The sequence below is a fragment of the Bufo gargarizans genome, chromosome 3 (genome assembly GCF_014858855.1).
Source record: "Bufo gargarizans isolate SCDJY-AF-19 chromosome 3, ASM1485885v1, whole genome shotgun sequence".
NCBI classification, from domain to species: domain Eukaryota; kingdom Metazoa; phylum Chordata; class Amphibia; order Anura; family Bufonidae; genus Bufo; species Bufo gargarizans.
In genome coordinates this window covers 42,806,195-42,827,986 of record NC_058082.1, presented here as the reverse complement: position 1 = coordinate 42,827,986, position 21,792 = coordinate 42,806,195, and the positions used below count along the sequence as shown (strand labels likewise).

The 21,792-nt window shown below is 45.9% G+C and overlaps 1 protein-coding gene across 2 annotated transcripts in view; it reads right to left on the bottom strand.

Annotated features, from left to right (window-relative positions):
* The window catches only part of MYO7A (myosin VIIA), a 148,371-nt gene that overhangs the window by 45,136 nt on the left and 81,443 nt on the right, over positions 1-21,792 (bottom strand). For both annotated transcript variants that reach the window (XM_044284681.1, XM_044284682.1), the window contains 12 exons: positions 21,038-21,256; positions 19,109-19,216; positions 18,196-18,405; positions 17,839-18,042; positions 17,223-17,399; positions 15,979-16,068; positions 12,852-12,979; positions 9,582-9,708; positions 8,013-8,132; positions 6,947-7,120; positions 4,476-4,703; positions 229-399 (listed from right to left, as the gene is read on the bottom strand). In XM_044284681.1, the coding sequence (XP_044140616.1) occupies positions 229-399; positions 4,476-4,703; positions 6,947-7,120; positions 8,013-8,132; positions 9,582-9,708; positions 12,852-12,979; positions 15,979-16,068; positions 17,223-17,399; positions 17,839-18,042; positions 18,196-18,405; positions 19,109-19,216; positions 21,038-21,256 (1,956 nt within the window). The remainder of the gene's footprint in view (positions 1-228; positions 400-4,475; positions 4,704-6,946; positions 7,121-8,012; positions 8,133-9,581; positions 9,709-12,851; positions 12,980-15,978; positions 16,069-17,222; positions 17,400-17,838; positions 18,043-18,195; positions 18,406-19,108; positions 19,217-21,037; positions 21,257-21,792) is intronic.

The following is a 21,792-nucleotide window of genomic DNA, read 5'->3' as shown; positions in this document are numbered from 1 at the left end:
TTTAATTACATGCAATTACAAAAGTATTCAGATCCAGGTGTCGGTGTAACAAAAATTATAGACTATTTTTTGTGGGACAACCCCTTTAAGCAGGGTACTGGTTCTTCTTAAAGGGACCAGTCCTGTATGGAGACTTCTTGGCAATGCTCCATGGGAAAATAATATGCAAATGAGACATCTCATTTGCATATTATTTCCCATGAAGCACTTTCAGGAAGTCCATCTTACTTTTTTGTGTGCAGCAATGATGTACTGGGCCCATTTCTCCACGTTTTTGGATGGCGTGATCTCACGGTCCGGAATATAAGACGGTATAAGATTCATTAGTCTTTCCATTATCAGCTCGGAACCATAGTCCACGTAGTATTGCTGAGATGCCAGCTCCGCTAAATCTTCCTCCTGGAATTTAGGACAAGAATCCATCAAAAAAAAGCAACGTCCCAATGGAAATCATGTGACCCAATGTGGATACCGTTGGTGTCCTGTTCCCGTATTGCGGACCGCATTTGCGGATCTGCAATACAAGGGCACCGTTCCGTGGCCATTCCGCTTTACGGATGCAGACTCATTCATTTCAATGGGTCCGCAAATCCGGAGATGCAGAAGGGAAGCACGGAACGGAACACTACGGAAGCACTACGGAGTGCTTTCTGGGGTTTCGTTCTGTGCCTCCGCACCGCAAAAAGATAGAACATGTTGTATGTTTTTGCGGAACGGAGGGACCGCTGACCTATTCAAGTGAATGGGTCTGCGATCCCCATGCGGCTGGGTCACGGAAGGTGTCCGTGCATTGCACGGGCTTCACACGGTCGTGTGAACAAGCCCTAAGGCTCAGGTGTAATATGCAGATTTAAAGGAAAACTCCACTACCGCCACTGCACACACCTTGATAATCAGCAGCATACCCAATGCATGATCTGTGATAATTGCTCCTCGTCCTGTCCCCTATCACCTCCATCCTCCCTGTGTATTCTGTTCTGTTACCTAGCAACCACACATTGCTGTTTTGGTGACCACTATTTGAGCACATGGAGATACTGATGTACTGAGTTTGTCACTGAGACTCCTCCCTGCTGTAAAATACTCTGTCTGCCCACGCTCCACGTTCCCTCCCTGCTGTAAAATACTCTGTCTGCCCACGCTCCACGTTCCCTCCCTGCTGTAAAATACTCTGTCTGCCCACGCTCCACGTTCCCTCCCTGCTGTAAAATACTCTGTCTGCCCACGCTCCACATTCCCTCCCTGTCTGACCACGCTCCACGTTCCCTCCCTGCTGTAAAATACTCTGTCTGCCCACGCTCCACGTTCCCTCCCTGCTGTAAAATACTCTGTCTGCCCACACTCCACGTTCCCTCCCTGTCTGACCACGCTCCACGTTCCCTCCCTGCTGTAAAATACTCTGTCTGCCCACGCTCCACGTTCCCTCCCTGCTGTAAAATACTCTGTCTGCCCACACTCCACGTTCCCTCCCTGTCTGACCACGCTCCACGTTCCCTCCCTGCTGTAAAATACTCTGTCTGCCCACCCTCCACATTCCCTCCCTGCTGTAAAATACTCTGTCTGCCCACGCTCCACGTTCCCTCCCTGCTGTAAAATACTCTGTCTGCCCACGCTCCACGTTCCCACCCTGCTGTAAAATACTCTGTCTGCCCACGCTCCACGTTCCCTCCCTGCTGTAAAATACTCTGTCTGCCCATGCTCCACGTTCCCTCCCTGCTGTAAAATACTCTGTCTGCCCGTGCTCCATGTTCCCTTCCTGCTCTAAAATACTCTGTCTGCCCGCGCTCCACGTTCCCTCCCTGCTGTAAAATACTCTGTCTGCCCGCGCTCCACGTTCCCTCCCTGCTGTAAAATACTCTGTCTGCCCACGCTCCATGTTCCCTTCCTGCTCTAAAATACTCTGTCTGCCCACGCTCCACGTTCCCTCCCTGCGTGAGAAGACGGTAGAAGAAATCAAAGACACATGGGTAAAGTAAGTTATGTGCCTCGTGTGGGAGAGAAGCTTAGGGAGCACATTGTGGATCCAGGGAGACTAGGAGTAATACCAGAAGGGCCAAGGAAATTTTCTTGGGGATAAGCTCTACCCTTTATTTAAGGGTAACACTGATAACGCCCCTTTAACTGTTCTGGATCCCCATAAATTGTTTGCTTTCATAGGGTGAAGACCTGCCCTGGTGATGTCCAGATGAAACAGGCGCAGGGTTCCTTACAAGAGGGATCAGGTAGGAACACACAAGGTGTGACGGTGGCGCGCGGCCGAAACTCCACCCACATGCAAGGGCTCATGCACAGGAACGTATTTTCTTTCCGTTTCTGTTCTGAAAGTTACTCCATGCGCATTCCATTTCCGTATGTCCGTTCCGCAAAAAATAGAACCGGTCCTATTATCGTCCGCATTACGGACAAGGATAGGACTGTTCTATTAAGGGCCAGCTGTTCCGTTCCACAAAATGCGGAATACACACGGACGTCATCCGGACTTTTTGTGGATCTATGTTTTGCGGTCGTTTGCATGAGCCCTAAAACGGACGTATTATCCTCAAATTTTGGCACGAATTGGCCACTGAACATGGGCAGGGTTTCGGCTGCACATGGATGTGTCCCCACCCTGACTACTGACAGGTGAAGATCTCACATCCACTCTTTTAGGCCTCATGCACATGACCGTTGCTCTGGTCCGCATCCGAGCCGCAGTTTAGGCGGCTCGCATGCGGACCCATTCACTTCCGTGGGCTGTCCGCATCCGTTGCTCTGTTCCGTGGCCCTGCAAAAATAATATAACATGTCCTATTCTTGTCCGAATAGGCCATCCGTGTTTTGCGGACCGCAAAACACACAACGGTCGTGTCCATGAGGCCTTACTATAAGCTTTAAAGTAACTCTTGGTTAAATAATGCTGTTAAAATGCAGTAATAAAAAAAAAAAACAGTAAAAATGCTAAAAAAAAAAAAAATTCACTTTATTGTTGCTCTGTGTGTTTTTATCAACTTTTATTATGCTTCCAGGAGTTACTTTAAACTATGTACAAAGCCTTTTTGGGGGGTCTTTTTGCCTTGTTGTTGTGTGTTTTTAGTAGTTTCGCCTTTTTTTCTTTAAGATGCAGCACGCTCTAGCTATGGGGTATTTTTTTCTGACATTTTCCCATACGTTTCTCTACAGGAAAAACAGCAAAACCCCCTCCACCCACAAAATGTAAAAAAAAAGACATAGGTAGAAACACCATCAAAAGTACCACTAAAAAAATCTATTAAATATGTGTGTGCGGACATACATAATAATAATTATAAAAAATAATACACAAAATGTAACAATACACCTATGTCATGTTATATGTTTACATATATATTTGTTTTGTTTTATTACTTAAATTTGTTACACATTTAATTTATATGTAAGTGTTTGACAAAAAGGAACAAGGGACTACGATCCCAAAAAGGCTTGTAAAAAATCTAATGTTCTGATTTATTCATTATAATTGAAAATTTCAATAAAAGGAATAGAAAATAAAAAACTGTACAAAAATGCATCACGCATGTAAAGCGGCGCTGCTGCAGAAGACAGGACTCAGGTAGGTAAAATAAAGTAGGTTCTTTATTAGTATAAGTCTACGCGTTTCTGGGGCGGACTGCCCCCTTCATCAGGACAATAGGCCTGTCACCAGGTTCAATTTTTTACCTCTATCCGCCACTGCCTTTTATATATCCCATAGACTGTCAGATAAGATCTGGAGGTTTTATCCGCGTGAAAGACACAAAAACCGCAGGTGCAAAAAGCGCGACTTATAATTCAAAAGTGCACAAAACCGCTTTGTGTGAACCGGCTTTTACGGTTTATTGACTCGTGGTGTTTGAGACGCTGTTCCTGCTTGGTGGTAAGAATTATGGGGCAAAAACCTCACACAGTTTTACCACAAATTATCGCTGTTCCGCAACTAGCACCGGTGACGTTCAGCAAAACTGCGCTAATTCGCTGTAAAACAAAGTTTTCTCAATCGGTTCTTGGTCTCGCAGCTAGAACAGATGCTTAGGGGTGTTTTTGTTGCATTTTATTTTTTCTCACAATTTTCGGAACTGCTGCAAAACCACCGTTTTTACCAGTTTTCTGCGGACAGCGCTCGTACCCATTGATTTGAATGTATCTGTTCACACATCAATATTTTTTTACTAAGTAAAAAAATCACGGAGACGTGCACCAATTTGGTCCGTGATGTGGACCTAATATGCCCAATGAAGTCTATGGTCCGTGAAAATCACGGACACAACACAGATGGCATTAGTGGTGCATCCGTTTTTCACTGAAGACTAGGAGATGCTCTGGATATTTATTTTCAGCCGAGCAACGTCCATGGATTACGGTCGACGCACATACCAAACAGAGATCCTTCACGGATGAAACAAGGACGCTTTTTTCACGGACTTGAAAATAACACGGAAATGTGGACGAGGCCTAAGAGGTGTTACCGGGATGGCGCTTACCTTGTCGCACCGGTACTCGCCGAACTTCACTCCCCTAACAATCTGCTGATAAATAAGATTGGTTGCCACGTTGTCTTCTGAAGGATTGTGCCATGGGGTGAAAATTTCCTTCCTGAAAAAGAGCCTCCAGGGGGCGTTCCTTTCTTGCGCTCCCTGCTCCTTGGCGTATTGCTCACATTGGGATACGGCATCCATCACATGGTCATTCCCGCTGCCCAGCGAGGACACCTGGTGGACAGAGAGGAAAACATATGAACGCCGTATATGCAAATGCAAATCAATGCACTGCAGGGATCTGTTACTGTACAGTATTATAGAGCAGCATTAGTTTGAACTGTAGGGATACTTATCCATTCTTGGTGAGGTACTATTTGAAAGGAATCATATAGTAGTGTTATTTAGCTAGTATTATTATTTGGCACTGTATATAGACATTGTATGGCAGTATTTTGTGGGCACCGTATTATAATATTATATAGCACTGTATAGGAATATTATTTTAGCACTGTATACGAGTATTATTTGGTCGTGGTACTGGTACTATATAGTGACGGTACAATAGTATAATGAAGGCACGGTATGATATTGTTATACAAATAGGGGTATTGTTTTCCCATTATATAGAACTGTTATTCTTGCACTATTTGGCAGTCTTATTTGGTTAGTGTATAGTACTATTTTGGGACTGTATGGTGGCATTTTTTATTTTGTATGACAGTATTATGTGGTCACTGTATAGTACTATTATATAGCACTGTATAGGGGCACTGTATTAGCACTATATACCAGTGTTATTTCATAATTGTAGGTATTGTACGATAGTATTATGTGGGCAAGATATGGTATTATTTTATGGTACTATTTTAGCACTATATAGCATAGTTATTCCTGCACTATTTGGCAGTATTATTTGGTTAGTGTATAGTACTATTTTGGCACTGTATGGTTGCATTTTTGACATTGTATGACAGCATTATGTGGGCACTGTATACAGGCAGTATTATAGCACTATATAGAGTACCGATTGTATGTTACTATTATCTGCACTGTATAGTAACCTTTAGAGAGCATCTGTCAGCAGTTTTGTACCTATGACACTGGCTGATCTGTTACATGTGCTCTTGGCAGCTGAAGGCGTCTGTGTTGGTCCCATGCAGAGCCGGTGCAAGGATTTTTGCCAACACAAGCGAAGCTACATTTTGGCGGCCTGGTCCCATGTTCATAGGTGTCCGCATTGCTGAGAAAAATTATGTTTTAACATATGCAAATGAGCCTCTAGGAGCAACGGGGGCGTTACCATTACACCTAGAGGCTCAGCTCTTCCTGCAACTTCTGCATCCTCTTCACTTTAGTTGACAGCACCAGGCAGTGTAAACGTCGTCACACATGGTCCTGTCAATCAAAGTACAGAGGACGTGGCAGTTACAGAGAGAGCTGAGCCTCTAGGTGTAATGGTAACACCCCCGTTGCTCCTAGAGGCTCATTTGCATATAATAAAACATCATCTTTCTCAGCAATGCGGGCACATATCAACATGGGACCAACACAGATGTCTTCAGCTGCCAAGCGCACATGTAACAGGTCAGCCAGTGTCATAGATGCCTTACTGTACGGTAGGATTATGTGGGCATGATATGGTATGGTATTATTTTATGGTAGGCTATTATTTTAGCATTATGTAGCACTGTTATTCTTGCACTATTTTGCAGTATTATTTTGTCATTACATAGCACTATTTGACACTGTATGGTGGCATTTTTTAGTTATTGTATGACAGCATTATGTGGGCACTGTATAGTAGTGTCCTATAGCACTATATGTTTTATTTTTATTTTAGCACTATAAAAGGGCTCATTCACACGACCGTGTCCGCATCCGTTGCTCCGTTCTGTGGCCCCGCAAAAATTATAAATCATGTCCTATTCTTGTCCGTTTTTCAGACAAGAATAGGCATTTCTATAATGGGCCGTTCCACAAATTGCAGAAGGCACACGGGCGGCATCCGTGTTTTGCGGATCTGCAATTTGCGGACTGCAAAACACGGCACGGTCGTGTTGTTCCTTTACTGAGGTTAATAGACCTTAACCATTAATCAATGGTGCTTGTTTTAATGAAGTATACTAACAACAAGGCACCACATTGAGTAGGTAAGACTTTTCCTCTGGGACGTTTGCCTCGGATTGACAGGACATGCTGGGAGTTGTAGTTATAAAAAATATCCCCTTATTCATGAACAGAATGCCAAAATGCCAAAAGATAACTTGGTTTCCATGGACTGATTATAACATTGAAAGACTTCACACGAAGCCAGGGTCGGTCTGACCCACCAGAACGCCAGAGGATCCTCCGGTGGGCCCAAGCTCTAGTAAAACAGGGCCTTTAAGGTTCTATATACACAGAGGGTGGGCCCTCAGAATCATTTCTGCTGGTGGGTCCAATGGATTTCAGAGCGATGGTTCAGGAGATCATACCTTATCAAACAGAGCTATGTATAAGGAGAACCCAAATCTGTCCTTCAGGTTGACTTTGTCGGCCAGGGAGTTGCAGAGTTCCTTGGCTGTGGTGGCCGAATCCGTGAGGAGGGTCTTTGTTGTCCCATCCATGAACGTGACAGGAAGCATAATCGGCTTCTTGGATTTGGTGGCCTGTAGAGAAGATCATAGGTGGAAAGGTTCATGAAGCAAGAAGTCTTCTCATGTTCAAGGGAATACATTGATTCCTATGGGAGCGCAAGGGAAGGTTTTCTTCTCCTCCGTTGTCAAAAATGTCACAATTTGTCCCAAATTTCCCAAGGTGACACTCGTGGAATAATATATTTGCTAGAAATGCTATGAAATGCTGTTAGATGCTTTTTCTTACTCCACTTCGGGGCTGGTGAACATCGATATTTTTTGGCGCAGGCTGCTAATCCATTTGAGGCATCTTCTCTTATCTATGCCCCTTTTCACAACTGTCGAGGTAGTGGGCAACATTGACTACAGTTATATTTGTCATCAGGTTAGGAGGTGAACTAATACCCCTATAACAATGCAGAGGACTATTGTATGTCCTGACTCCATCACAGGAGTAACTGTCTAAGAACTTACACTATACATTGTGACTATTATATTCAAGGGTGGACTTTGCCACCATGCATGGGGCCAACCTGGTTGGCTGAATGCCAGGTCGTCCGGACATACCTCCTGTGCAGTCAGTTCAGCTGCGCAGGCGCCCAGTGGGGAAGGGCACTGTTGTAGAGCAGTATCAGAAGTTGAGAGAGAGGAGCAGCTTCCTCACAGGATGGAGCGTAGCGGTGCCACGGGGGACCACCAGGGCAGAGTGATAATATGATGCTTGCCATTACAGATGGGAATATATTGATTAGCATCAGGACTAGACACTACCTGGAATGGACCTATTATCTAATGCCATACGGAAGATTATAATATTCCATATATGATTATTACAGTACACGGTATCAAGTATGGCAACATGTAATTTTATTTAAAAAAAGACAGTAAAACGTTGGTACAGCCATATAGCGCTGTGAGAACGCACCTGAAGCTCCAGCCAGCTGGGGGGCTGCGTCCTGGTGCCATTGGCGAATGTCCTCCTCATCCTCTCTTCACAGTATGGAGCATATCCGGGGGGCCCCCCGCTAATGAAGTTTCTGAGATACTGAAAGGCGCAGAAAGATACGTACAGTGTAAATGGTGTATGGTACAGTGCCATAGTGTGGGGTAAGGTGTCTGTCTGCACTATAGATGCATGAGCGGCGGGTGCTATGGGCCCCAGGGTAAGACAGGGGCCCTGGTCTGGTTTCTACATTCTCATAACCCCCAGGTGGTGGACACCTACATTACAATTATTAATGGGACATTCTGGAGTTATTGATGGGGGGCATTCTGGAGTTTATAATGGGGGCATTCTGGAGTTATTAGAGGGGGGAATTCTGGAGTTATTAATGGGGGGAAATTCTGGAGTTATTGATGGGGACATTCTGGAGTTATTAATGGGGGGCATTCTGGAGTTATTAATGGGGGGCATTCTGGAGTTATTAATGGGGGGCATTCTGGAGTTATTAATGGGGGGCATTCTGGAGTTATTGATGGGGGCATTCTAGAGTGATTGATGGGGGCATTCTGGAGTTATTGATGGGGGCATTCTGGAGTTATTGATGGGGGGCATTCTGGAGTTATCAATAGGGGGCATATTCTCGTATTATTAAAAGGGACATTCTGGCAATGGAGGGCATTCTAACATTGTTAATGAGGGACATATTGGCATAATTATTGAAGCATTCTGGTATTATTACCGGGCATATTCTTGCATTATTAAAGGGGGCGTTCTGATATTATTAATGGTGGCATTTTGAAATTTTTAGGCTACTTTAACACTAGCGTTTTTTCTGGATCCGGCAGGGTTCAGCAAACAACGCTTCCATTACTGATAATACAACCATCTGCATCCGTTATGAACGGATCCGGTTGTATTATCTGTAACATAGCCAAAACGGATCCGTCATGAACTCCAGTGAAAGTCAATTGGGGACGGATCAGTTTTCTATTGTGGCAGAGAAAACGGATTGGTCCCCATTGACTTGCATTGGGGGTCATGCCGGATCCATCTTGCTCCGCAGCCCAGGACGGAAAGCAAACTACAACATGCTGCGGTTTGCTCTCCGGTCTGGAAACGCAACTAAACGGAACGGGATGCATTTTGGAGCGCTCCGTTCTGTTCAGTTACGTTTTGTTCCCATTGACAATGAATGGGGACAAAACTGAAGCTTTTTTTCCGGTATTGAGCCCCTATGACGGATCTCAATACCAGAAAACTAGTGTGAAAGTAGCCCTAGTGGTGGACACTCTTGCATTATTAAAGGGGGGCATTATGACATTATTACTATTGGGGTTATTCTGGCATTATTAATGGAGCATTCCAACATTCTTATTATGGGGCATTCTAGCAGCATTATTATTATTAGGGTATTCTGACATTATAATTACTGTGAGCATTCTGTCATTACTAATGGGGACATTCCGTCATACTTATTGGGGCAATCTGGCATTATCAATGGGGGCATTTAGAAAAATGTGCTTACAAGCATCAGATGTATCTCACACTAACCTTGACAAACTTCTCAGAGGGGGCAAAGCATCCCACACACAGAGACATAAGGATCCAGCCACGGGCATGGCTGCTTTTGGAGGGGTTCTGGGTAAGCTGCTTGGAGATTTGGCAGTAGATTTCATCCCTGAAGAGGAAGGAAGTCGATTTCAACGCGGTTGGGAAAATATAAATTCAAAGGCTAACACCATTAAAAATCTTTTCACATAAGAATAAGAGAAAAGATAAAAAATAATATCTTATACTCCAGTCACAACCAGAGCTTTATTGACAATTCCACATGTTTTTGCACTCGAAACCCAAAAGACACCCCTAACAACTTTACGGGAATCTCTGTGCATTTCATTCTTCTGTTTTGTGGTAGAGATGTTTCCCACATCATCCTGCTGGATATAACACTATATGTGCAGCGTCCCACATCAGTGTGCAAATGGGACACTTTAAACATCTGCCTATGTATTTGCATTGTATGGTGTTTCCTATTATCAGGCTGGCAATGTCATTACACCCAGTCGCCCCTAGGTGGTGCTGGCACCACATAATATATATAGCTTGGGTGTGTCTAGCTGAGAAAAGAACAGGAAGTTAGTAGTTAGTGAGAGCAGGAAAAGCAAGTGTATGAGGGAGAGAAACGGGCATCCTCCACCATGTAGTCTGCCATTTATACCCCTTGGTCATGGCCAGGCTAAGGGAGTACATCTAACATGTATCTACAGCAGCCAAGCACCAGACAGTAAGTCTATGTCTAAATATGAAGCAAGCCTAGTGAGGGTTACAGCTGAACCTAGCTTATGGACCTCATTAGCACAAGTGCCTGAGAGTAACTTTCTAAGTGCCGGGACACGAATGGATAATTAGTGCGCAGAATTGTCCCTATTCACTACACAAGCCTTCCGGGACATAGTGGAAAAAACTAAACCTTGTTAGTGGAGTATCCTGCAAATAATGTCACAGAGAGTTTGCCTGCCGTGAGGGGAACGCCCTTATTGGATAGCTCAAGATAAGTAGAAAACAGCATATTTAGTACTAGAGTGCTATAGTCTTGCCTGTAAGTCTTGCCTGTAAAGAGTCAATCCTAAAGAGAACTCCTCAACTGACAATTGGCTAAACCTGATAAAAGGAATACAATTAAACTTATTTCTGAGTCATCACTTATATCCTACAAATGAACTGTGTCTGTACTGACTACCTGAAGACAATTGATTTAGTAAATGTTCAACTGTTTGATAACAACTGACTCCTCATCATTTCCACTACTAAACTCAACATTTGCACCTTACGGTGCTGGCGTCACAAACCAGGGGCCCAGCCACCAAAGCACCTTAAACACCAATTACCATCAAGGGCACCTCAACCAGCATCTGGCTGGTGTTCCCTGCAATAGAGCGTGCCCCGGAGGATTTCGTGCTGTCTTCCCATCCACTGTACGCCAGACCAGGGAGGCATCTGCTAACCGTGAGTACAGGAACTATTACACCCATCGGTCCACCGTGAGCCTCAAGTGTTTTCCCTGTGGTTTGGTAGTGCTACACATGGACCACATATGCAGACATTAAACCAGCAGGGGCAAACAGCTCACAGAAAACCATTGTGAATGCAGCTCTGGATGTGACTGGAGTTCAAAGCAATTTATTTGCAATGAATTTCGTATCTGGACTTCAACTACATGGTGACTGAAGGTTAGCTGGCCCTTTAATTGATATTCTATTCTCTTCTATGCGAGTACAAGTAAATGTCTGGAGGCTGCAGGTAAAGGCTCCTATGTCCATCACTTATTAATGTGGGTGCATTGACAGCGATAGTATTATCACACAGATGGTAGGTGCACACGACAGCTGCTACAGGGACCAGCGCTAATTCATTATTAATTGTTAGGGATATTGTAGGTTACAGAGGCCTTTATGAGCGAGGCACTGTGAACCCCTCACCTCTATTCATGGGGCTCATGACGTCTCTAAGAATTGCATCATGCCTTGTGCTCTAGTCACCACCAGAGCTGCCATAAGAATTGTGCTAGTTTCCTGATGACTCTAAAACTCAATGGACTCTCATCTCCGTGCATCCTATCGGACATGATCTGCTGTACTGCATTCTAGGACATGTAGTGTTTGTATAGGATGCAGAAAAAACAATATCTTTCTCTGTGCGGGGGATTATGAGATCTCAGCTAAGCAGCGAGAATCTACAAGCACAATGCTGTCTGGTTCCATGTGGCAGCCTTCTTGCTGCAGCTTTAGGTGTGATTGGAGTAGATTATGTAACTTAAAGGGTCACTGTACCTTCACACAATTTAATTTAATTTAATAGAGAATGGTGTACCTAGCAAATTTCTAAATCTCGTCATTTAAAAAATCTGCCTGCATCCACCAGAAAAAAAGCTGTAAAGTCGTAGCCACTAGGGGTCTCACTTCCACCTAATTTGTAGTCCACTGCCTATTGTCAGGCTACATCTATCTGTAGTAACGGAGACACAGAAGATGGCTGAGAAGAAGTGGGGGCATGTCCGTGCTAGCTGAGATCCTGAGCCAGTAAAACAACTGCTTCTGAAGGTTATCGGAGCCTCCTGTGTGTCTGTAAGGGCTCGTACACACAAACGTGTGCTGCCCGTTGCCGTATTGTGGACCCCATTTGCGGCTCCGCAATACACAGGCACCGTGCCGTGTGCGCTCCGCATCACGGATGCAGACCCATTCACTTCAATGGGTCCGCAAATCCGGAGATGTGGAACGGAATCATGGAACGGAACACTACGGAAGCACTACGGAGTGCTTCCGTGGGGTTCTGTTCCATACTTCCTTTCCGCAAAAAGATAGAGCAAGTTCTATCTTTTTGCGGAACGGACGAATGCAGACCCATTCAAGTTGAATGGGTCTGGATTCATCCCGGCAGCCGCAAATTGCGGTCCCCAATGCACGGAACGGCCCACCTACGGCTGTGTGAATGAGCCCTAAGTGTGATTTCTACCTCCTTATCTGTTCTGTAAACTCCATAGCTGAAAGCAAACATAGTGGGAAGTAAGGGAAGGATAGCACAGCAGTACACTGCTGGCAGATTTCACAGAAGGGACACGCTCTCGCTTCTGAGTGAAATGCATCTAGCTGTGCAGCTGAAACAGGGAATAATAGGGAGTAGGGCTGAAAGAGATTTTAGGGAAGCCCAAAAGAGACCTGTTCCTGAACAGTTATTATTGTACAAAGAAGTGCAGCCTTTATGCAAACTTTTTTTTGAAAACCGAGGTACATTTGAAGATAAGGTAGAAGAAAGATCTACCGTAGTGCTGGCCTCAGGATGCCATTCCCAATAACGAAATGGAGCTTCTCCAGGTTTGAGGTGGGCCGATCTTCCAGCATGCTGTTACCCTGTAGTGTGGACTCTCCGTCATGGAGTCTTTTAGTGACCTGTTCAATATCAGTGGAGAGAAAATGATGTGAAAAGGAGGGATGAAGGGAATATGCTTACAGTCAGGGTCGTCTCTGAGGGTGTGGGGGTGCCTATAGTACTGGAGCTTCTGCAGACTGATATCCATCATAATGACAATGAAGATATTGGAGCTTGAATACTAACTAGAGGTAGCCACTGTGCCTGCTGAGTGGAGGATGGGGGTCCCCAGACTAGGTTGATCCCTGACCCTAATACCAACCCTAATGTGAATGTCCTCAAGCTCATCACTCCTCTCTCACCAATCAGCTGGTCAGGCTGCCCCCCATCTCCTGCATGAGACCCCTTCCTGATAGGAAGACCCTTGCTAGCACTTTGCACCTGGAGGTCTCTTCTTAGCACTTTGCACCAGGGGCACATGGGTCTCCTGCTAGCTCTTTGCATCAGGGGCACATGGGTCTCATGCTAGCTCTTTGCATCAGGGGCACATGGGTCTCCTGCTAGCTCTTTGCACCAGGGGCACATGGGTCTCCTGCTAGCTCTTTGCACCAGGGGCACATGGGTCTCCTGCTAGCTCTTTGCATCAGGGGCACATGGGTCTCCTGCTAGCTCTTTGCACCAGGGGCACATGGGTCTCCTGCTAGCTCTTTGCACCAGGGGCACATGGGTCTCTTGCTAGCACTTTGCATCAGGGGCACATGGGTCTCCTGCTAGCACTTTGCACAAGGGGCACATGGGTCTCTTGCTAGCACTTTGCATCAGGGGCACATGGGTCTCTTGCTAGCACTTTGCATCAGGGGCACATGGGTCGCATGTTAGTACTTTGCACCTGGAGCACATGGGTCTCTTGCTAGCACTTTGCATCAGGGGCACATGGGTCACCTGCTAGCACTTTGCACAAGGGGCACATGGGTCTCTTGTTAGCACTTTGCATCAGGGGCACATGGGTCTCTTGCTAGCACTTTGCATCAGGGGCACATGGGTCACCTGCTAGCACTTTGCACAAGGGGCACATGGGTCTCTTGTTAGCACTTTGCACAAGGGGCACATGGGTCTCTTGTTAGCACTTTGCACCTGGGGCACATGGGTCGCATGTTAGTACTTTGCACCTGGAGCACATGGGTCTCTTGTTAGCACTTTGCATCAGGGGCACATGGGTCTCTTGTTAGCACTTTGCATCAGGGGCACATGGGTCTCCTGCTAGCACTTTGCACAAGGGGCACATGGGTCTCTTGCTAGCAATTTGCATCAGGGGCACATGGGTCGCATGTTAGCACGTTGCACCTGGAGCACATGGGTCTCTTGCTAGCACTTTTGACCAGGGGCAGAAGGGTCTCTTGCACTTTCTGCAGTGCCCCAGAGGACTACTGCAAAGGCTAACAAATTTTAAAAGGGTTAATTTACTGTTACTGAGTTTAATGTTGGGATTTATTGTTAAAGCACTAGTAGCAATGTATGGGCAATATATGATTAATGGTCCATTCACACGTCCGCAAATGGGTCCGCATCCGTTCCGCAATTTTGGGTGCGGACCCATTCATTCTCTATGGGGACGGAATGGATGCGGACAGTAGCTCCGCAAAAGATAGAACATGTCCTATTCTTGTCCGCAGCTGCGGACAAGAATAGGCATTTCTATAGGGGTGCCAGGTGGGTGTGTTGTGGATCCGCAATTTGCGGGTCCGCAACACACTACGGACGTGTGAATGGAGCCTAAGGTCTGGATGCACTGTGGGTGCGTTGCGGCAAACCCGCGCAAGTAGGTACCCAATTGCAGTCAGTTTTGAGAAGAGGGAGAAGACCTACGTGAGCAAGCTCCTGAGAACCAGGCCAGAGAACCTTTATCTCTGAGGCTACAACTGCCAGAGGAGATACTTTATCGTCAGAGTACCCCCTGAAGATAGAGACCAGCCATCTTAGTAGGTCCATAACCATCATGGCCATGCAAGATAACATTAATTAATAATTTATCAATTAATAAATAATGTATTCGCTTGTTTATGGCATTAAAGGGCATCTGCCAGCAGTTTTGTCCCTATGACACTGGCTGACCTGTTACATGTGCCCTTGGCAGCTGAAGACATCTATGTTGGTCCCATGTTCATATGTGCCCGCATTGCTGAGTAAAAATATGTTTTTATATATGCAAATGAGCCTCTAGGAGCAACGGGGGCGTTGGCGTTACTGTCCTTAGAGGGAGAGTCGGGGAGTACTACTATTACCATCATTGTTGCTGCCCATACACAGCTATTGGAAGCGGACTATACTGTGATATACTTGTGAACTGTCTTTTTCCTGCTAGATGTACTACTACTCCCAACATTGATTAAGTAAAGAAAGAATATATCTATTGCAATCAATGGGCCTGATTATTAACTCCATCATCCAACCTACATCCGTACTCCTGTCTTGCATCCTACCACCACCTAAAATCAAGACCACCCCAAGTACATCAGACAGAAGCCCCAGAAAGTCAGGGAGAGCCTGGAGGTAAGAAAAGATGTGCCCTAAATTCACTGTGCTCGGCCTTGGGAGCGCTAATATGAGAACTGCCATCCTCTCTGCCCTGCACCTCCCCTCGCTGCATTTACACTAGGGTCACCCGTCTCTATTCATAACAGTTTGCACCAAAAGGGGTACCTGGAATGACATTCATTTGTTCCTGCCTCCTGACCTTTTGCCAGTGTCCCAGGCATCTACAGGGTCTACCAAGACCCCTGCTACAGGATGAAAATAACCCTCCACTTTGACATTTGTTTGGGGTATGACGTATAACCCAGAACTAGGACGAGAGGTTCTATATTAATTTGGAGGTCCCCTGTTCTCTAAACCAAAGAGTAGGATCCCTCTAGAACAGATCATTAAACAGACTGGGCCTCCTTGTCTCCTGTAACCTCAATACTTGTCCCACAGCTGGAGTTGGAGACCAGTGTCCTGTCCCAGTTTGGCTTTCAGGCTGGAGATTACTCTTTAAAACTAGGTATGACATATATAAGTGTAATCTCCTGATGTAGAGCACCTCCTCGGTTAACTTGGACTTCTTCTTCAAGGTCAGGGACACCAGCTTGTGGCGCACACTGTTCTTCTTCAGGCCGTCGATGTGAGCGCTCTACATAGAGGAGAAAAGATATCAAGAATGAATATTATTATATTCTATAGGGTCTGGGAGCTAAAGTTTCCTATCAACCACGTGTGAAGTGGAGCTCTAAGGGGACACCTAGGGGAGATAATAAATGTTTGAAGGAGATACACTTTGAAAATGGGCTCCACCTATTTGCAGGGTGCAACATAAAGAGAAAGATGTCACTGAACAGGCTTAAAAACATGGCCGCCCATCGCCATAGCTGTTCACAGGTTGTATCTGGTATTGCATCTTATCTCTATTAAAGTAAATGGCGCAGATCCGCAATACCACATACAAATTGCAGACAGGTGTGGCACTATTTTTGTAGGAAAGCACCATGTACAACCCCTTAAGAGGGATTGGACCATGTCACACGCTGGTGGCATATCTCCAGGATTTGCCACCTACTGTATCTCTAGAATAGGGGCCCCCAAAGTGAACAAGGGCGCACGTCCACCCTCTATTCACTTCTATAGGAGTGCTGAAAATAGCCGAGGCTACTTCCGAAAAGAGGAGAATGGAGAGGTAGCCGCACCATTCATTTCTGTAGGAGTTCTGGATATAGTTGAGCGCCTTCACTCTGCTCTTTTCGGAACTCCAATAAGAGTGAATGGAGAGCACGCCGCGCATTTCTGGTGCGCTCTCCTTTGCTTTGGGTGCTCTGTTCTAGAGATATCTGCGGGTCCTAGATGTGGGACCTGAACCTATCTGATATTGGGATATGCCACCAATATGTGAGATGGGCCAACCCCTTTATGTCTTGCTAATCAATTCTCATTTCCCATCATTCCCCCAATTCAGGAGCCAATCACCCTTGAGCTAAAGAGCTGAGTAGTCTGAGACAACTGCCCGACAACTCCACTGAAGCTGTGGTTGTTAGGCAGCTTGTCCCTAGCAACCATGGTGTCAGACAAAGATGTTGAGCTCAGAGATGGATTGGCATTGTGCTGACGGGAAAAAAACCCAGCATGGCACCAGTCAGGCCATGACATTTCTAATCTCAAGCTACAGTACATCATTTTTCAAAAAATTAAAAATAGGGCTATGTTCATAGCAGAAGAAAATTGAGCAGCTCCGTATAACACTCCTTCTCAAATATATGACTGACGTCAGCCAGTTCTGGGGTCCGCACGTCTTACCTCCCCCTCTCCTTGCACAGCCTGGAGCTCTCTCTTATACGTCTTTTTCCCCAGGGTTTCATAGATCTTTGTCATCACCGGGATCTTCTCGCTCCCGTCGCTCATGGCCGTGTGGTACTTTGGTTCCGGAAGGTCACCCATAAATCGGAGAATAGTGATCCAAACAGCGAGAGCAGCCTGGGAAATGAGCTCACAAGTATTAATTTTTCTCAAAAATAGTCAAAAAATACATTATAAAGTGAAAAAAAAAGTGATTATGCGGTGTAATTTGGCGTCAGGGGTGACAAGTACGACAGTCGTCAACAGTTTTTTTTGCGGACCATATGCAGAACCATTCACTTCAATGTGTCCGCAAAAAAAACAGAAGTTACTCCGTGTGCATTCCGTTTCCGTGTGTCTGCAAAAAAAAAGAACATGTCCTATTATTGTCCGCATTACGGACAAGGATAGTACTGTTCTATGAAGAGCCAGCTGTTCCGTTCCGCAAAATACGGAATGCACACGGATCTCATCCGTATGTTTTGCAGATCCGTTTTTTGCGGACCGCAAAATACATACGGTCGTGTGCATGAGCCCTAAGTGTGACATTTTATTTCAAGGAGTGAATATTACATACCAGCTGGTCGCCTTCATCTTCATGGTAGAGCAGGGGCTGCTTTAATGGTCTTCGGATGTAGGTGTTAGTGGTGGTTCCTTGGAAGTAAGTGGCTGCAAACTTTGCAAACTTATACTCGGAGAGATCTTCTTCTTCCTCCTCTGGGAGAGGCAGCGCCTGATCCAAATCCTCCTCCACCATTTCTCCCTGGGTTCGCTCCAGATCCTGGGAGATGGGAACAGGAAGAAAGTGTTTCGATCTATGGTTTGGTTTGATGGGTCCGCCATATGTTGGTCCAGAAACCCCAATTACCTGCAGGCAGCAAATGACCTACCACCGAAACATGCGACACAATTAGGAGAAAACACTGCATTGTACCTCAAAACCTGTTGGCGCCTGCCCTTCCTGCCCGGGCAGTGATGATGTGGTACCAAGAAAGCCGAACATTTTGTCCACCATATCAGAGTCGTTGACCGGTTCATTTCTGGCTTTTTCCATCTTTTCCAGCAGTTCCTTCTTCCTACGAGCTTCCTCCTTCTCCCTCACCTCCCTCTCTGCATCTTCACGGGCCAGCTGGGCCAGGCGCTCCTAGTGACAGAGGGGTAGAGGCCCATCAGACCTCAAGCATCAATATGGATGAGTAGATAGGACCTATGTGATATGTGGGAATTTTGGCCTTTTTTACATGGTGGCGACCAGTTTTCCAGGTTACGAATCCCATAAAGCATTGTGTAATTTGTATCTGTGATGGAGCTGGAACTGCATACAAGTAGGCAATATTCCGATTACTGGGTCACTGAGTTTTGGTGAAACTTTCATACGTCATAAGGATATATCAAAGTTTATGATCATAGGAAGAGCAGGCTACTGGGGGGCAGCCATTTCTTTGTTGTGGTAGCCTAAGTCCCACTAAAGGATCCAAGGCTATCACAGCAATAGTTCCTATGGAGCCATCTTCATAGAAACCTACTGTATGTCCCATACGCTGCAATGGTAATTCATTGCAGTCTATGGGACAAGCGATCTAACGATCTCATGTTCAAGTCCCCTAAGGGGACTTAAAATATGTGTGGGGAAAAAAAGTAAAAAAAAAGTTTTTAAAAGTATAAAAAATAAATATATAAAAATTCTAATCACTCCCCTTCCACCATAATAAAAATAAAAAAACTATAAAAAAATAAAGATTGAAGAACTATTCCAGCATAAGAGAACTGTGTATGTAGGACCACCATGGAGTATGTCGGTATGATACCACCTGATACTTCCAGGCTCATTCTATAAGACTCCTTACTTGGTGCTTCTTTTCTGCTTGCTGTTTGGCTTTCTTCGCGCTCATCTCCTTCTTCAGGCGTTCTTCTTCAGCAAGGCGCAGCTTTTCGGCTTCCAAACGCCGGTGATACTAAAACAGGAAAAAGAACAATATTAAAGGCCGTTCTGAGAGGGTCTCTTTACCGGCCCCTCTGTAATGTGAGAAGACTGTTGGTATTCTCAGGTGTCTTCTGCTCTGATAATAGTGGAATCTAATATATAAAGCTGAGTGTATGTATGTATGTATGTCCGCTAAAGGAATCCGCACCGTCGCATTTACAATCATCAAATTTGGCACACAGGTACATCAGGTGTCCGGGAAGGTTTTAGACCAGGTCACAGCTCTCTAGCACATACCGTTCCTGAGATATTCCCCCAAAAATGCGAATATGGCACATCACATGACCTACATTAGCCAATACAAGCCTGCAGGTCTTTCTCTTCATATCCCAAATGCCATACACACGGTCACATGTCTGTTATCAGCCAATAGAAGCTCGCAGGTCCTTAGTCTCCACATGCACACAGTTTTATACCAGGTTTCCAAAAAAAAACAGCCATTTTTCTTCACTGCTGCAGGTCAGCTTTAAAGGGGCAGGGCGCTGTGGATGACACTGTTTAAGGGAGCGGAGTGCTGTGGAGGTCGCAGTTCAGGGGCAGGTTGGGTGGCCATTCAGGAAAACCTTTAAAAGACAAACTTAAAAACCCCTCCCCAGGTCCCGATAAGCCATGCCCCCCGACCTGGTTAGGCCATGCCCCCCCCCCCCCCCCACTCTGCAGCTGACGGATATTGAAATAATTAAGGTAAAAAACAACTTCTGTCAGCTGCAGGGGTGGGAGGGAGGGTGACTTTCTCCCTGCAGCTCACTCTCAGACAGCACAGTGCTGCTGTCTGAGAGTGAGCTTTTCAAAAGGACATCCCTGTGTCTGTCCAGGTCCTGCACCGGACGGTGGACAGGGAGTCTGAAAGCTGGACGGTCCGGCCTAAAACCGGACCTCTGGCTACCCTAGGGGCAGGCTGCTGTGGAGGTCACAGTTAAGTGGACGGTCCACTATGGAAGTCAGTGTTAAGGGGAAGATTGCTGTAGAGGCCACTGTTAAGGGGACGGGGTGTTGTGGAAAACACTGTTAAGAAAATGGGGTACTGTGGAGGTCACTAATAAAAGGGGCAGCCGCTGTGGAGGCCAGTGTTAAGGGGGCGGGATGCTGTGTAGGCCACTGTTAAAGGGGCGGTCACTGTGGAGGTCTCTGTTAAGGGGGCAGGGAACGGTGGAGGTCACAGTTAAGGGGACGGTCCGCTATAAAGGTCAGTGTTAAGGGGCGACATGCTGTAGAGGTCACTGTTAATGGGGTGGGGTGTTGTGGAATTCACATTTTAAGGGAACTGAGCTCTGTGGAGGTCACTGTTAAATGGGCAGTTGCTGTGGAGGTCTCTGTTAAGGGGGCTGGGAATAGTGGAGGTCAGTTAAGGAGACTGTAACCTATGGTCAATGTTAAGGGGGCAGCGGGTGGGGTGCTGTAGAACTCACTGTTAAAGGGGCAGGCTGCTGTAAAGGTCAAAGTTAAGGGGGTGGGCTGCTGTGGAGGTCCCATTTTAAGGGCACAGGGCACTGTGGGGAGGGGCAGTGTTAAGGGGTGGGGGGCTGTGGATGTCACTGTTATAGTGGATACTGTCGATATCTTTTAACGACACACACAAACATGAAATTAAATAGATTAAATATACCCGAGGGTCCTTCAGCTATAAAGGCAGTTGTAGAAAACGAATAATATAAGATTCTATGACAAAGCCATTAAGCGCCTCGTACTGATGTCAGTGTGTCGGTATGAGTCCTAGGGGGCGTCCCTGTGAGCCCCCTGAGCACTGGATGATCCTCCATCCCACCCTACGTCAGCGCTGACTTTCTCATACCTCTCCTTTAAGGCGCTTGTAAAGTCTTCTGGCGATCATCCCCCTGGAATAGGCCTGAATGGTATAAACTGCCCACAGTCGGTGTCGGAAAGCCCTTCGGACCAGGTACCCTCGGCACCGTGATTGGAAATGGCTGATCCGCTGGCGAACAATATGGTACTGCTGGCAAAGTCTTCTGGAGCGGTAGAGCGCCTGAAGCCTCAGAAAGCCTATTTTCATCTGGTCAAAAGAGATAAAACTATAAGAATGTGGTCTTAGAATTTTTTTTTTTAACGCTGCAACTTTCTATTTCATTTCCTTACCTGTTTTCGAGATCTCTGCTTGCTGTCAGTGAATTGAAACATTTTTATTTATACCAAGAGACTCCAAAATCTGACTTTGTTCTGCTCATACAGTGACACATTGTAAAGAGCTGGACAGGTTTTCAGCCATCAAGAATGATTTAATTCATTTACAGCAAGCAGAGATCCTGCTTGATAAAACTGAAGATCCAGTTGCGGTCACATGTTGAGGAAGACTCAGTTTTGGTGGGAAATGGCATACGAAATGGTAGCACAGATCAGGGCTCACAGTGAGGTCCATGGGTGTCTATGGGTAACTCGTGTAAATAATGCACGGCGTCCATATGTTCCCGGGATGGCGGCTGCTGCATCCTCTACTGCACAGGCATTGAAAGCACTCAGCACCGGCAAAGATACGGGATGGCCATAGCTTTCCAATATGGCAGCTGTGTCCCCTGTGGCTCAAATACATGC